The sequence below is a fragment of the Oculina patagonica genome, chromosome 4, assembly GCF_052425735.1.
Source record: "Oculina patagonica isolate OP01 chromosome 4, crgOcupat, whole genome shotgun sequence".
Classification (NCBI taxonomy): Eukaryota; Metazoa; Cnidaria; class Anthozoa; order Scleractinia; family Oculinidae; genus Oculina; species Oculina patagonica.
The window spans coordinates 444,575-458,206 of NC_135761.1; the positions used below are offsets into that span (position 1 = coordinate 444,575).

The 13,632-nt window shown below is 39.0% G+C and overlaps 1 protein-coding gene across 7 annotated transcripts in view; it reads left to right on the forward strand.

Moving 5' to 3' along the window:
* LOC144649004 (kinesin-like protein KIF15) overlaps positions 1-13,632 on the forward strand; it is a 43,767-nt gene that overhangs the window by 18,870 nt on the left and 11,265 nt on the right. For all 7 annotated transcript variants that reach the window (XM_078508459.1, XM_078508457.1, XM_078508458.1 and 4 more), the window contains 28 exons: positions 313-493; positions 606-682; positions 964-1,001; positions 1,120-1,223; positions 3,408-3,587; positions 4,018-4,119; positions 4,308-4,415; positions 4,554-4,679; positions 5,236-5,294; positions 5,403-5,466; positions 5,584-5,671; positions 5,989-6,018; positions 6,345-6,526; positions 6,685-6,747; positions 7,093-7,206; positions 7,484-7,577; positions 7,987-8,118; positions 8,623-8,729; positions 9,560-9,703; positions 10,269-10,346; positions 10,774-11,070; positions 11,466-11,573; positions 11,755-11,860; positions 12,015-12,145; positions 12,687-12,764; positions 12,989-13,105; positions 13,364-13,435; positions 13,523-13,600. In XM_078508459.1, the coding sequence (XP_078364585.1) occupies positions 313-493; positions 606-682; positions 964-1,001; positions 1,120-1,223; positions 3,408-3,587; positions 4,018-4,119; positions 4,308-4,415; positions 4,554-4,679; positions 5,236-5,294; positions 5,403-5,466; positions 5,584-5,671; positions 5,989-6,018; positions 6,345-6,526; positions 6,685-6,747; positions 7,093-7,206; positions 7,484-7,577; positions 7,987-8,118; positions 8,623-8,729; positions 9,560-9,703; positions 10,269-10,346; positions 10,774-11,070; positions 11,466-11,573; positions 11,755-11,860; positions 12,015-12,145; positions 12,687-12,764; positions 12,989-13,105; positions 13,364-13,435; positions 13,523-13,600 (3,058 nt within the window). The remainder of the gene's footprint in view (positions 1-312; positions 494-605; positions 683-963; positions 1,002-1,119; positions 1,224-3,407; positions 3,588-4,017; positions 4,120-4,307; positions 4,416-4,553; positions 4,680-5,235; positions 5,295-5,402; positions 5,467-5,583; positions 5,672-5,988; positions 6,019-6,344; positions 6,527-6,684; positions 6,748-7,092; positions 7,207-7,483; positions 7,578-7,986; positions 8,119-8,622; positions 8,730-9,559; positions 9,704-10,268; positions 10,347-10,773; positions 11,071-11,465; positions 11,574-11,754; positions 11,861-12,014; positions 12,146-12,686; positions 12,765-12,988; positions 13,106-13,363; positions 13,436-13,522; positions 13,601-13,632) is intronic.

Consider the following 13,632-nt stretch of genomic DNA (forward strand, 5'->3'; position numbering starts at 1 on the left):
GATTTATTAATTTACTGACTGGATTCTTTGTACCTGTCATTCTCTTTAAATTTTATAATTATTTTTGACAGTATCAGAGCAGTTTATTCACTATAAAGTATAAAGGAAATTGAATTTAAACCTAGCTCAATGAGAGAGTGTGTGTACATTGTAGGAGCTCACTCAGACTGTGTTTTCAGAGGCTGCTAGTCAAAGTGTTTTTTTTTGCTCATATTTTGGGCTAGTGAAAGTTTTAATTTGCCAGCCCAGAATGACACTCTGACCCTTGAAAATTTTTAAACAGGAAGTCTAAATATCTGTTTTGTTTTTCAGTGGGGAAGGAGATAACATTAGAGTGTACGTCCGTGTCAGACCACCAAGCAAACATCTTGAAACAGACCTTGACAGTACACCATGTTTAGAAGTAACATCTGGGAATACAGTTGTACTCCAGTCTAAGCCTGATCCAAAAAACTTTTCGTTTGATCATGTGGCTGATATCAATGCTACACAGGTATTTATAACTTCTTAGTGGTTTTTAATGTCAAATGTGCAAATCGGTGTCGATTCTTTCAAAGTTAATTTTACAAAATTAAACCTAAATTTTGTTTGATTTGTTTTGTCAGGAAGAGGTATTTGGAGCAGTCGGGAAGAAGATTGTAGAAGGTTGTGTGGCAGGTTACAATGGAACTATTTTTGCCTAGTAAGTTTTACAAAACAACATCATGCTTATGACTGTGAGTTGTTTTCGTCAATATGCTTCATTGCATTTTACTGATCACCAGCAGTGACTGAGCAATGTCCACAGTGAGACCCTCACTGTAAGTGGCTCCTGCTGGGATACTCTTTGCCTTGTTTTATTTAATGATTTACTGTAAGCTGTGGTCTTGTATCTTGATTACAACATTTTCTTCTTTTCTTTACCATTTTCTTGCATTATTTCACTACTAAATTATACTAATTTCATTGTGTTTGTTTTTTCAGTGGCCAGACAGGTTCTGGAAAGACATTCACCATGCTTGGTAAGCCTTAAACAAAACTCTTTACTAAAAAAATAAATGTAATTCAATTGGTTTTTTGAGCTTGACAGTTGTCAATTTAATGAAGTAATTTATTATTATGTTTCTCTCTGTGTGATAGGGCCTGCGGAGGGAGAAGAAGAGAGCTTCACTCATCAGCTCCGTGGTGTCATACCACGTGCCTTTGAATACCTTTTCAGTCTTGTAAACAGAGAACAGGAAAAGGTAGAATATGTTATGTCTGCTTGATATAAATTTAGAACACTAAAATAATATTCAGCTCAGTGCAGGTGTGTGCATAGACCTTTAAATTGATTCATTTGTACTTTAAACTGCTGTGACAATGATTTTCTGCTCTGATACACCTGATCTAATAGTACAGTCAAATTTTCTTCTTTTAATATTAAAATTTCAAACTAGTCAGTATTCCTTAACAACATGGTTGCCTCAAACCGTTATGAATGGTAACCTTTGAAATTCAATTTTTTTTTTATTTGCCAAGTCAATGCTTTTCATTTTTGTGTTTTGCTGCAGCCGAGCGAAGCGCTCAAGTTTGTGCCGGGGTGCCGAGGTGTAGTGCCGAGGGAGAGAACACCGATTCAACAAACAGAACAACAAAACGAACACCGGTGAGGACGCACCGCCGTGGACACGGGAACGAAGACGAGGGGGGGCGACACCAGTATCTGAGTTCTCGAGCGGATGAACCCGCCGGTCCAGGACCGTGCAAGGTCGGCACCCCACCACACGGACCAGCGGAGGGGAAGGCAGGTGCGACACGGCGAGGCCCGTGGACGGCCGTGCGCGCCCGCGCGAGACGGGGGCGCGGGTCGAAGAAAGAGAGAGAGAGGTGACGACTCCAACATGTCCAAGACGCCAGCAGCAAAACACAGGACCCATTGGGGCCCTATTTTTCATTTAGCAGTGTTTTTAATTACAACTTTGTTTGTAAGCAACAGTTCTTTTGTCTTCTATTCTCTTAACCCCCATTAAGTCCACAAGGAGAGTTATACAACTCCGGTTAATTAAAGTTGTGTGCACTATCCACAACACAGAACTAATAATTTGCCAGTTGTGTTCACATGTGGATCTCACTATCTGCAAAAATTGTTGTTATTTCTATGACAAATGTGTACCCTCAAATGACTATTATCAGTTCGTTATTTTTACTTGGTTCTCAAATGTATACAGTCCAAACAATAGAAAAAATTCTTTAATAGCACAAGGAGGTAATGCTTTTTCATGGTTCATTCATTTGGTATTAATTTCATTTTGCCCACAAGTTGTATCACCCACAGCTTATTTTACCACACTTGGAATTATAGTTTTGGCACACTTGGAATTGTTTCACTCGTACTTGGAATTGTTTTACTCGTACTTGGAATTGTTTTACTCGTACTTGGAATTGTTTTACTCGTACTTGGAATTGTTTCACTCGTACTTGGAATTGTTTCACTCGTACTTGGAATTGTTTCACTCGTACTTGGAATTGTTTCACTCGTACTTGGAATTGTTCACTCGACTTGGACGACGGAGTCACTCGAGTTCCGACGGATGCACTGTACGTGGAATTGTCACTCGACTGGAAGTGGGGCGCGGGAATGTCACCGACGTGGATGTTTCACTCGTACGTGGAATTGTTTCACTCGTACGTGGAATTGTTTCACTCGTACTTGGAATTGTTTCACTCGTACGTGGAATTGAAGCATCCACACTTGCATTGTTGTGGCCTATTTGATTATTTTTAGTAATGGTCAGTGCTTAAGAGAGCATGACTTAACAATCTTTTAAAAATTTCAGTGGAAGTTAAGGTTTCCGCTGAACAATCAAGCAATACAGGCAAAAATAAAGTTACCACAGAATCTCATAGTATGGTAACAGTTTGAGTACAGCTAACAAAACCCTGCCAAAACTTTAGCTCTCAAGCTGACCCTGCAAGAGAAAAAATGAATTTGAAACTATCTACATTTTAGTTAAAATAGACGTTTTACACCAGTTAAAAACAAAATGGCGTGCATGTTAAACATTTTAAGATGTTTGACGTTAAATTTCTTGAGAATGCTTTAGAGTTTAATCATGGGGTCAGTAAGACAACGAATCTCAGTGAGAAGTTTAAAATACCGGTAGTATATAAAATGTTACCCTACGATGGGTGGGTTTTTGGTACCTAGTTTTTGCACTCATTGCTCGAGCTTGATTAACACCATAAATTCAGTATTACCTTAAAATGTGTACCTGATCCACCGCTTTCAGTGATTATTTTCTATAAAGTACAGTTTATGGCATATTTGGTAAAATGCTCCATCATTCATTTCTTTTGGTGAAATTAAAATAAAATTATACAGAAAAAAAGATATTTTACGAAATTATATAGAAACAGTTAATTTATTTTGATTGGTCTATTTTCAGCATGGTGAACGTGTAGAGTTCTTGTGTCGCTGTTCTTTCCTTGAGATCTACAATGAACAGATATTTGACCTGTTAGATCCTGCATCAACCGGTCTTTCTTTACGAGAAGACATCAAGAAGGGTGTATTTGTTGATGGGCTTCTTGAGCGAGATGTTGCTAGTGCGAGAGATGCTTACAGGGTATGAAATTATGTCTGTATCTGACTCAAAGATTTCTACTATTTAAGAAGATCAAGTCACAAGTTCTGCTGTTACAATTTATTGTCTAGCAATGTAAACAAACAACACTAAAATTGCAGTCAGGGGTAGGCATAATGAAATGTAAAGCCAGATAAGCTGTTGCTAATTTGAAACATCTTTTCTAAAGTTCATATAGACGTTGTATTTAACATTATGCCCAAGTTAGCGTCAGACATACTTTAAGTTTCATTATATTGTTTAGCTGGTTAAGTATTATTTTGTGACAGTGGCTATGCTTGATAGGATTAAATGGTAGGTTAATTTTTAGTCCAAGTTCAAATATTGAACCGGAGTTCAAAGCTAATTACCAAATTCATTTAAGTTTGATACTCAAAGTAGGTCATACTAATTAATTATCTTCTTTTCTCAGGTGCTAAATTCAGGCTGGTTAAACAGGAGAGTGGCTTCAACATCAATGAACAGAGAAAGTAGTCGCAGTCACGCTGTTTTTACAGTGGCTTTAGAATCCAAGGTTGGTCAATTAAAAGCTAGCTGCTACATAGTTCTATAGCCCTCTAGGCTTGGATGCAGCTCAAGTAGAGTGCAAGCTTTTTTTTTATTTTTTTATTTCTTTATCCGAGGTTCAAATTGTTCAATACATGTGGTTCATCATTAAACTTATCCTCATGAACATAATTTATTATTACTAATCTCATTCAGGAACGTAAAGCAGGCATGGCTAGTATCAAGGTGTCGCGTCTTCATCTTGTAGACTTGGCGGGATCTGAAAGACAGAAGGACACTCATGCAGAAGGCCTCAGACTCAAGGTGAACTTTACATGTACTTTTTTCATTTAGATGTTTAAATTTTGGAAGAAAGTGATGGGGCTCTAGGCTCAGAAATTTACTTGTGTACATTAATACCATACAATCATGGCTGATTTCCTGTCTTTTTCCCAACTTTAGGAAGCAAGCAGTATAAACAAGTCTTTGTCAGCCCTTGGTAACGTGATCATGGCGTTAGTTGACATCACCCACGGAAAGACAAGACATGTGCACTACAGAGATTCCAAACTCACTTTTCTTTTAAGGGTAACCTACATTTTCATGTGTTCTTGTTGGCAATCCCTCATAATAATATCGAGTACATGTAGGATGTCCACTTGACAGTAATTTTAAATAGTTTGCATGAGTTCGCCGGTGACTACGCAGTCCAATTTGGAAAGAGCAAATTCTCTGACAGACTGAACTCAGTAGAGGTTGGAACTGCACTGCCATTTGTTGTCTCTCGATTCTTGCCAAGCGGAGTCTCTCACAGTTACTATGCTCCTTCCTCTGTTGCTCACTGTGTGCCACACCAGTGTGGATACACATTTTCATTACATACATGTAGTTAGTGCATGGTAAAGAAGGAAGCAAAAACAGAGCTAAACTTTACCTTGCAGACTGAACCTTATTTACTACACTGACACTGTATTATAGTGATGAGCGTATGTAAAGTGCACATCATTGTCATATACCTCCATAGCACAAGCATCGTGTTTGAGACCAAAATTTATATTTACATTGTATGCGACCTCTACAATTCAATACTTCATTACATGTAGTAAGGTTTCTCATTACTTATATAACACTTTTTTTTCCACAGGATTCTTTGGGTGGCAATGCTAAAACTTATCTGATTGCCAATGTACACCCTTCTGCTAAGTAAGTTATACGGCTGTTGTGTTTCTTTAGCTGTTAAAGTCTGATAATTTATATGATTTTTTGTTTATTTTAATAATAAATTTATTTAATAATTTTTTATCTTTTCAGGTGTTTTGGAGAGACATTGTCCACTCTCAACTTTGCAAAAAGAGCAAAGATGATTAAAAACAAGGTACAAGTTTACTTCTGCGTTTGTCTTATGTAGAGTTTGTATCATTTCAATGTTGAAAACGGTTATATTGCTCTAAAGTTACGATAATAACCATCTGTTACTGTTTATGGTTGTTAGGCCGTGGTGAATGAAGATGCTACAGGAAGTATTACCGCTCTTCAAGCTGAAATAAAACGACTCAGAGAAGAACTCGACAAAGCCAGAGGTGAGAAGATTCAACTGACAGCCCATGCACTTCTCACCACTCATAAAAAATGGCAGTTTTGTGCAGCTTTATTATAGCAGGTTTTAACTGAGTGTCGTAAAGTGCTCACAACTGCCCATCACAGCAAACTATACAATATTGCAACAAACCAATGAACACTAGAAGCAAATACTCATCATTGGTCACAAGCGTGGGAAAACGCCAGATCTGATGGTTTAAGCATAGAGTGTAGTAAAACAAAACCACTATTGTACTAAGTTGACTGGCATCATAACATGAGTGCCATAACTTATGTAAGCTGTGTATTTCTATTTCAGCTGGCATTCCAAAGCAGATTACCAGACAAGGTACGATTGCTAAACTAATAGCAAAGCCAGTAGGAAGTTTGTCAAAGTGTCTACATTTTCAGCAACGGAATCTTTAAGATTCCTTACTTTCGACTTGTTGTTTCCCTGTTTTGCGCGAACTAGTTTTTTTCTTTAATTGCAAAGGCCTTGTTGTGGTGTTATTGCAACGAAAGTGAACTGTATTGTAAAGTGACTAGACTGCACAACGATGGGCAACTGTAAGGTGTGCTTCAGGGTAACCTATACAATGCAGCCACTGCTGTTATGACGACTTTATTTTTTTTTATGATTTTAAGGTTAACTGAATATGATTTCTCACTCATTAGAATCAACTGATGCAGAAATCAACAACAAGAGTTCTCGTGGAGAGGCTTGTGTAGCCCCGGATAATAACAATAACAGTAATAATAACAATTCAGGAGTAGACTTCAATCAACAGTACCGCGAGTGGAAAGAGATGATGGTCGCTGCTACTGCTGCTAGAGATCGAGCAGAACAGGAAAAACAGGTCAGACTACAGGCTAGCCGTACATGTAGATATAGTTTCATGTAGTAGATGCTTTTGCGTTCTTCAAGACAATTCAACTTTGATTAGGAGAACTATACTTTATCTATTTTTTAAGTGTACTTTTGTTCCTCGTTTCTTCTTCTATTTTCTCTTTATAGTGCTTAGTTGAAAAAGTACAAAAACTCGAGGAACTGTGCAGTAAAAAGGAGAAATTCTTACAGGTTTGTACATCTTACTTATTGAGCATAAAGTTTGAACGTTATGACTTGGGGTCAACCCTCCAAGTTTATTTTTTTCCTTAGTGGCCATTTGGCCACCGACTGCTCAGGTTTGGTCGCCAGTGAAAAATTTTAGTCGCTAAATTGAGCTCACGCTTTCAATCCTTCTTGTCAATTTTAGTCGCCAGGCTGGCGACTTTGGTTCCAATTTAGTCGCCAGCTCCAAAATTTTAGTCGCCATGGCGACTAAAATGGTCTTAACATGGAGGGTTGCTTGGGGTGTTAATAAAGTACGTTGTATGCAGAGTACAAACCTTTGTTGACTTTTGTTTGGTTTTGTTTTCACAGTCGACAAAGATGATCCTAAAGTTTCGAGAAAGTACGATATCCAGACTGGAGAGACTAAGAAAGCGAGAAAAGGAAGGATCAGAAGGGCAGGAGGACGGGAAGGACAGAGAAATGGTAAGTGCAAAAGATCCATCTTAACCATTTTACATACTCTAAGAGTCTCGTGTTGCAGTGTTCGTTCTATTACAAATAACACAATTCCTCCCCTTTGCCAGGATATCAAAGCTATGAACGACTGAGCTGGGTAGTTTTGTTATTTAAGAATTGTTTGAAAATTTTTGATAATGCCTCGACTTTCAATACAAATTCAGGAAATCTAATTTTAAGACTTAAAAGTAAAACTAAAAAATGTCTTAAAGTCACTTGTCTATTTTTCTTTTCCTGTTTTTAGCAACTCCTCAAAGAAGAAATTGCTGTCTTGAAAGACAAAATTGAACATCATCCCGATGTCACTAGGTTCGCAATGGAAAATCTGGAACTCAGAGGTATCTAATAAAAACCTTTTTGATTGACTGTGCCATTTTGTCTTGTTTAGACCTTTTTTCTCCCTCCCCACCCCAGAGAGCTTATCTTTTTCGGTTAACTGAGCCCATGGTGTTCAGCAAGTGTGTTGCAAAGAAACATGATGTATCGAGATGGCGACAGCCTGACGTCACAACTTTTGAAATGTTCGTGTTATTTCTGATTGGATAATAAGAATCGGAAACTCTTCGGAGATCACCCGAATTCACCGACTATAACTGCGATCTTGAGAAGAAGAGTTTGTTTGAAAGTGTACATGTACAGACCTCAGTGATGTTGCGCCTGGGTCACAATACCGTATTTTGAATAAGATAAATAAATACCGTTTTTTGAATGAGATTGTAAACTATTTTCGTTTGACCTTTTCCACAGCGGAATTGAAGTGCATTCGGTCCCTTGATGAAGATGGAACTGATTTCGCACAGGACCTTGCAAAGAGTCATCGTTACACGTTACAGCTGGAGAGGCAACTCAGAGAACTTCTACAGTCACCTCAAGGAAGCGGTCAGTTGCTAATAAATTGTATTATTTAAACTTGAGTGATAATCAACAGGCAAACTGTAACTCAAGCTGACTGGTCAATATGAGTTCGTTTTTGCCGGTGGCGATTTCTTTAACGGTTTGCCAGCTTTGCTCTATTTTGTCAAAAAAACACATGTATATTTGTCCCGCCTTTTTGCAAAGAAGAATGTCTAAGCAGCCCACCCCTGGATAGCCTCGAGGTTTTCATGCAAACTGTTTTTTCTGGACTACTTTACATTCATCTCCTGTGATCAAGATCTTTGCACGTACTACATGCCTGCGTGTTCTCTTTAGTTTTGTTAGAAAGCAATAAAGGTTGGTCACTGCCACTAGGTAAACGGTAGTGCTGTTAACGAGAACCATTGAGAGGCTTGTAAAGAGAGCAAAATGAAACAGCAGAACGGCTAGCAGCTAGTTGTTAGTTAGCAGTGTATCTTTGTAACAGATTTATTAACATTGCCTTTTGAATAACCTGTTAACTTGCAGAACTAGAAAGAAGTTTATCCAACTCGTTGTTAAACTTAGAAGCTTCAAACGCCGAACTCGAAAAGTTCAAACTTGAACGAGCACAGCTACAGGCGCAGCTGGAGTCGGTAAGTGCACTTGGAATTGAAACTTGTTGTAATCAAACGGTGCTTAGCTTACAAGGTGTTTGCGTTTCACAAGTATTCAGTTTACACTCTGAATTATTTTTGGATTGCATTTTTTTTTTCAGTACAATAAAAGCAACCCTACTAAAACCAAGTGTGAACAGTTGGTTCCCTCCTTTCTGCTCCAAAAGATATAAATCAGTAAAGTTTTAGGCCCCGTCCACACTGACCCGGGTAAATTTGAAAACGGAGAAATTTGAAAACGCCGGGTAAAATGTTTTCCCTCCACATTAACACTGGTAAATTTGAAAACGATACGCTCCATTGGTGAGTGTTTTTGAAAAGCTCCGTTTTCGGTGACCGAAAACGCCGGTTTAGTGTAGACGGTTGGCCTAACCGGAGAAAAAAAGATGCGTTTTCAAATTTACCCGGGTCATTGTGGACGGGGCCTTAGTATAATAAGTCACCAGATCGTCAATTGCCATACATTTCTTTTAATGTCTTGTTGTAAGACTTTAGTGGTACAAAAGGTCAGCTTCGAGCCAAAGTGGCGCATACTGCCGGAGCTTATCCCGGTTTCCTTAGCATTAAGCAGCTTGGAGTATTTCTACTCCCCCCTGGATGGGATGCTAGTCCATCGCAGGGAACCCCCCAGCATTATTTCGCCGGTACCCATTTATACACCTGGGTGGAGAGAGGCACTATGAGAGTAAAGTGTCTTGCCCAAGAACACAACACTCTTCTCTTCTTGACAACATATCGAGTTCAGAAAGGAAAATTAGTCCTTGATCACTTGAGAATCAAAGGGTTTACTATTGTTCTTTTTTCCCAAGACACGCGAGGAACTCACGGAGACCCGCGAAGGTTTGCAGCAAATGAAGGAGAAACTCGTGGGACAAGAGGAGAGCTTCAGAAAGAAGTGCATCGATATGGACGCTGATGTGTTATCGCTTAGGAAAGCCAACGCTGAGCTTGAGGTAACAAACAGGGCTGGACTGCATGACCATAGCTACTGTTAATGGTTTCTAATAAATATCTTGACCAAAACTTAGACAACAGTGTTATTGATCCACTCACTTCGATAGCAGATACGGAAGCGAGCGTATCGGAATACGACGCAACTCAAACATATAACCGGTGGAAAATTCTGACAGAAGCGAAGTCACGATTGATTTCGGTTTTATGAATGACATGATTTGCTAAAAGAACATGTTTTCTTTTTTCACGTTTTTTTTTTCTTTTAATTATAAGCAAACAAAAATCTAAAGAAAAGGCTTTTAGTTTCTAAAGTACATTTGAAACCGATTTTAAGTTTTTTTCCAATCGAACGTTCCTCTGAAAGTCATGTGGAAGAGACCTCGTGAACAAGAAAAAAAAAGGATTTTATGTTTTTGAACCATACATTTCTTTTTTTAAAAGGCGGAAATATCACATCCTGTAACTCCCGTTGATTTGAGCGGTCTATGGTGCATCCTGTGTCATTTGTTTAATTCTTATTTGTTTTATGTTATACTCTGCTGAATATTTGCTTATTTCCGGTAGAGAGCACTTGAAGCACATCAACTGAAAACAGCGGTGGAAAGAACGACACTTAATGACATTCACATGCAGACAATTAAGGTAAGAATGTTTTCCACATGCTAATTGAGCAACTGGCTAAGCACCTATCCTGCGAGCTCCCCCTTGACACCTCCGAGATCTTGCTTGCTTGGTAAAGTGCACTCAAAGCTAAAGTACCCCGTCACCTTCCGGATTGTTGCATATTACAATCACTTTCTCTCTTTCTTCCAAGATTGAGTTGAAGCGAAAGCAAAATTAGCATGCCGTCAATTTTGGGAAGAAAAATAAAGGACCGCTTTGTCATTCTTAAGAATGAATGAATGATGAATGATATAGGTGCTTATATAGCGCATTTACAAAGCTCAATGCGCTTCACAGTTAGAATTTTATTGGATGAGACCGGAAATCAGCATATCATCAGCATAACTATCCACAGCAGTTTGCTCATTTGAAATGACTTTACAACCTTGCTCTCTATTTATTTCAGAGCCTGACGTCTCCACGGAAACTCCTGCACAGTTCTAACCTACTGAGTCCACGCAGCGCGGCCAGCACGCCTAAACGATCACCGTCCAACAATAGAAAATCCAAGCTGTCGTCTCCTGTTATCGGAACACCTGATGAGAAACCCAAGCCACCGAACGGACTCATCAGGAGAGACAGTTTCCATGATATTGGATCAGACAGTGAAATGGATGAACCGTTCTTTAATTTCGATTCTGAAGAGATGGATGATGAGGAACTTTACTGTGAATCACTCTTGGAAGAACTCAAGAAACAACAGGTGTGCTGCTGCTGCTGGGATTATGTTAAAACAAAACAGTAAATATTAGTGAACTCTGCTAACGGGCACCTCATATCCCTCCCTCCCCTAGTTGGACACCTCCCATAAGTGGACACTGTCATGGTCCCAGCCACATTAATGGACACCTCTCCTCGCTGGACACGTAATGGTCCCGTGGGTTTCTGCTTGCGGGAGGTTCAACTGTATTTATTGAATGTTATGTTTTTATAAAGAGATGGAAGCTTAAAATAAACTGGCAGCTGTGAGAGAAAGATTTATAATATCAGCAACATTTTTATAATATCGTTTTATTCATTGCTTAGTTAAACTAATAGTTTGAGCTAAAAAACGTGTTCCTGCTAATTTTTACTGGTTTTGTTCTTGATATTTTTCAGGAGATGAACAATATTCAGCTACAACAGCTTCAAACAGAAGAGGCATCAAGAATACGATTGAACCAATCGATCAACAAACTAGAGCACCAAGTACAACATCTCACAACGGTCAGTTAAGTTGATAGTAAAACCAGTTTAATACCATTTCATGTACTTGATTAACATTTATTGAATGTTTATTTCGTTGTTTTTCGCAAGCAAAATCAGACCTAAAAAGGCCTTGTTGCTCTCAAGTGGCATTGGAAGACTCTAAAGCAAGAAATACAAAAAAATATGTTATATATTTCAGGTTTTAACCAGTGAACGGGAAAAGCACGCGGCAACTGAGACCGAGCTGAATATGAAGAACCTGGGTCTAGCTGACAAGCTGAAGGAGGCCCGGGGAGAGCTAACGGGTATGTTCCACAACAGTATATTGTTTGAATTCTAATTTACAGGGTTAACGTTTTTGATTAAATTTATGTTAATCGCGATGAAAAGCTGGCATTGAACACCGAGACAAGACACAACACAGCAGACAGTTGATATGTAATTGTTTTTCTTGTGTAGTTCTTCGAAGTGAAGTCGAAGATGTGAGGTGCTTACTTCAAGCTGCCGAGAGACAAGTTGATTCACTGAAGAAAGAACGAGACATGGAGAGTATTGAGTCCGGCAGGAGACTGGCTGCTTTGGAGAGCAAGGTATGATGCTAAATTTCTGCACTACTGGCAACTGGTAGCAGGAGAATAAATATTGTACGGAAAACGTAGCGTTGTTACCAGCAGGCGTGGCAACCTTCGGAGCGTTCGCGAGTCCAAGTGCTATATTTTGATTGGATGATAAGAATCGAAAACTCCTTGAGCAATTCAACGAAGATTTACGTAACAATGTGCTTGTTTCTCTACTATTTCTCACTTTCTTCGCAATCTGAGAACATGCGCCAGACCGTTGTTGAATCCTTGGAGAGACAAGCGTCTGGTTTGTTCATAGCTTTCTACGGAGAGCAGACCCTCTTTTGGCGCGTAACGGTATATTACGGTGGGAAAGATTGCGTGACAAAGCTGAAGAATGTGTGCGTAGAAGCCTAGCATATTCAGTACTGCTGAAAAGCTGGACTCCATCATCATATATATACTTGTTACGAAATTTGCCTATTCCCCTTATGTAAACTGTGTAGTTAATGATTGCCTTTCGTGCTAGTTCTTCTTTGACTGACGTTTGTATTCAACATTTGTGTTTCAGTTGACAAGGCTTGAAATAGAGAACTACAACCAACAAACAGAAACAGAGAGCACAATAGAGATGAACCAGCACTTGCAGGTGAGACTGTTTGCTTTGCTTTCCATTGAGTAGTCTGTGCTAAGGCTCTCCTCTCGGGGAATAGATAGGGTAAGGAAAAAGGTCCCCCCATTTTTTCTCCGAGCGTTCCGATAACTAAGTCGACAGAAGAATTTCTCAACACTGCGTATTTGCTACGTTAACCATTGAGCGATCACTTTGTTGTTTCTTCACCTCAGCTAACTTTTTGGCGTATTACGTTTTAGGCGGATGCAGAAACTCTAAGAGATGAACTCGAGTTCAAGAACCATAAAATTGAAGAATACGAGAGCATGTTGCAGGCAGAAAGACAGAGACTGAAGGACATGGGACAAGAACTGCAGGTACATATAACTTGAAAATAAAATATGTTTATAGGATTAGAAGAGACAAGTAAAAAACCCCGAAATTACCGGTATTACGGAACAGAACGCAATGATCAAAGTGAAATGGCTGCACTCGACTCTTCTGGGTGACTTTTGATTGTTAAATGCTCAATGCTTATAGAAATACCTTGTAAAATACCCCTCTCCTTTGCACTTTTGTTCTTTAGTTTTGAACGAAGCGGTAAGTACATTAATCGTTATTTTACCTATTTTCAGGGAACCTTGGAGAAATTAGACATACAAACCGAGACAAATAACAAGCTGCTGGCTCAACAAGACAAACAACAAGTAAGTTACAATGAATTGAACTGGAATATTTCCTTCAATGTGTGTCCGCGCTAACTGACACACGAATGATCTCTTTATTTGTTTCAGGACATGGTGAGAGCGCTTGAACAACTTGTGGCCCTCAGAACTGAACTACAGGAGAGCAACTCAATGTGTGAGCAACAGGTAAGAGAAAAATGCACACCAAGACCACATTG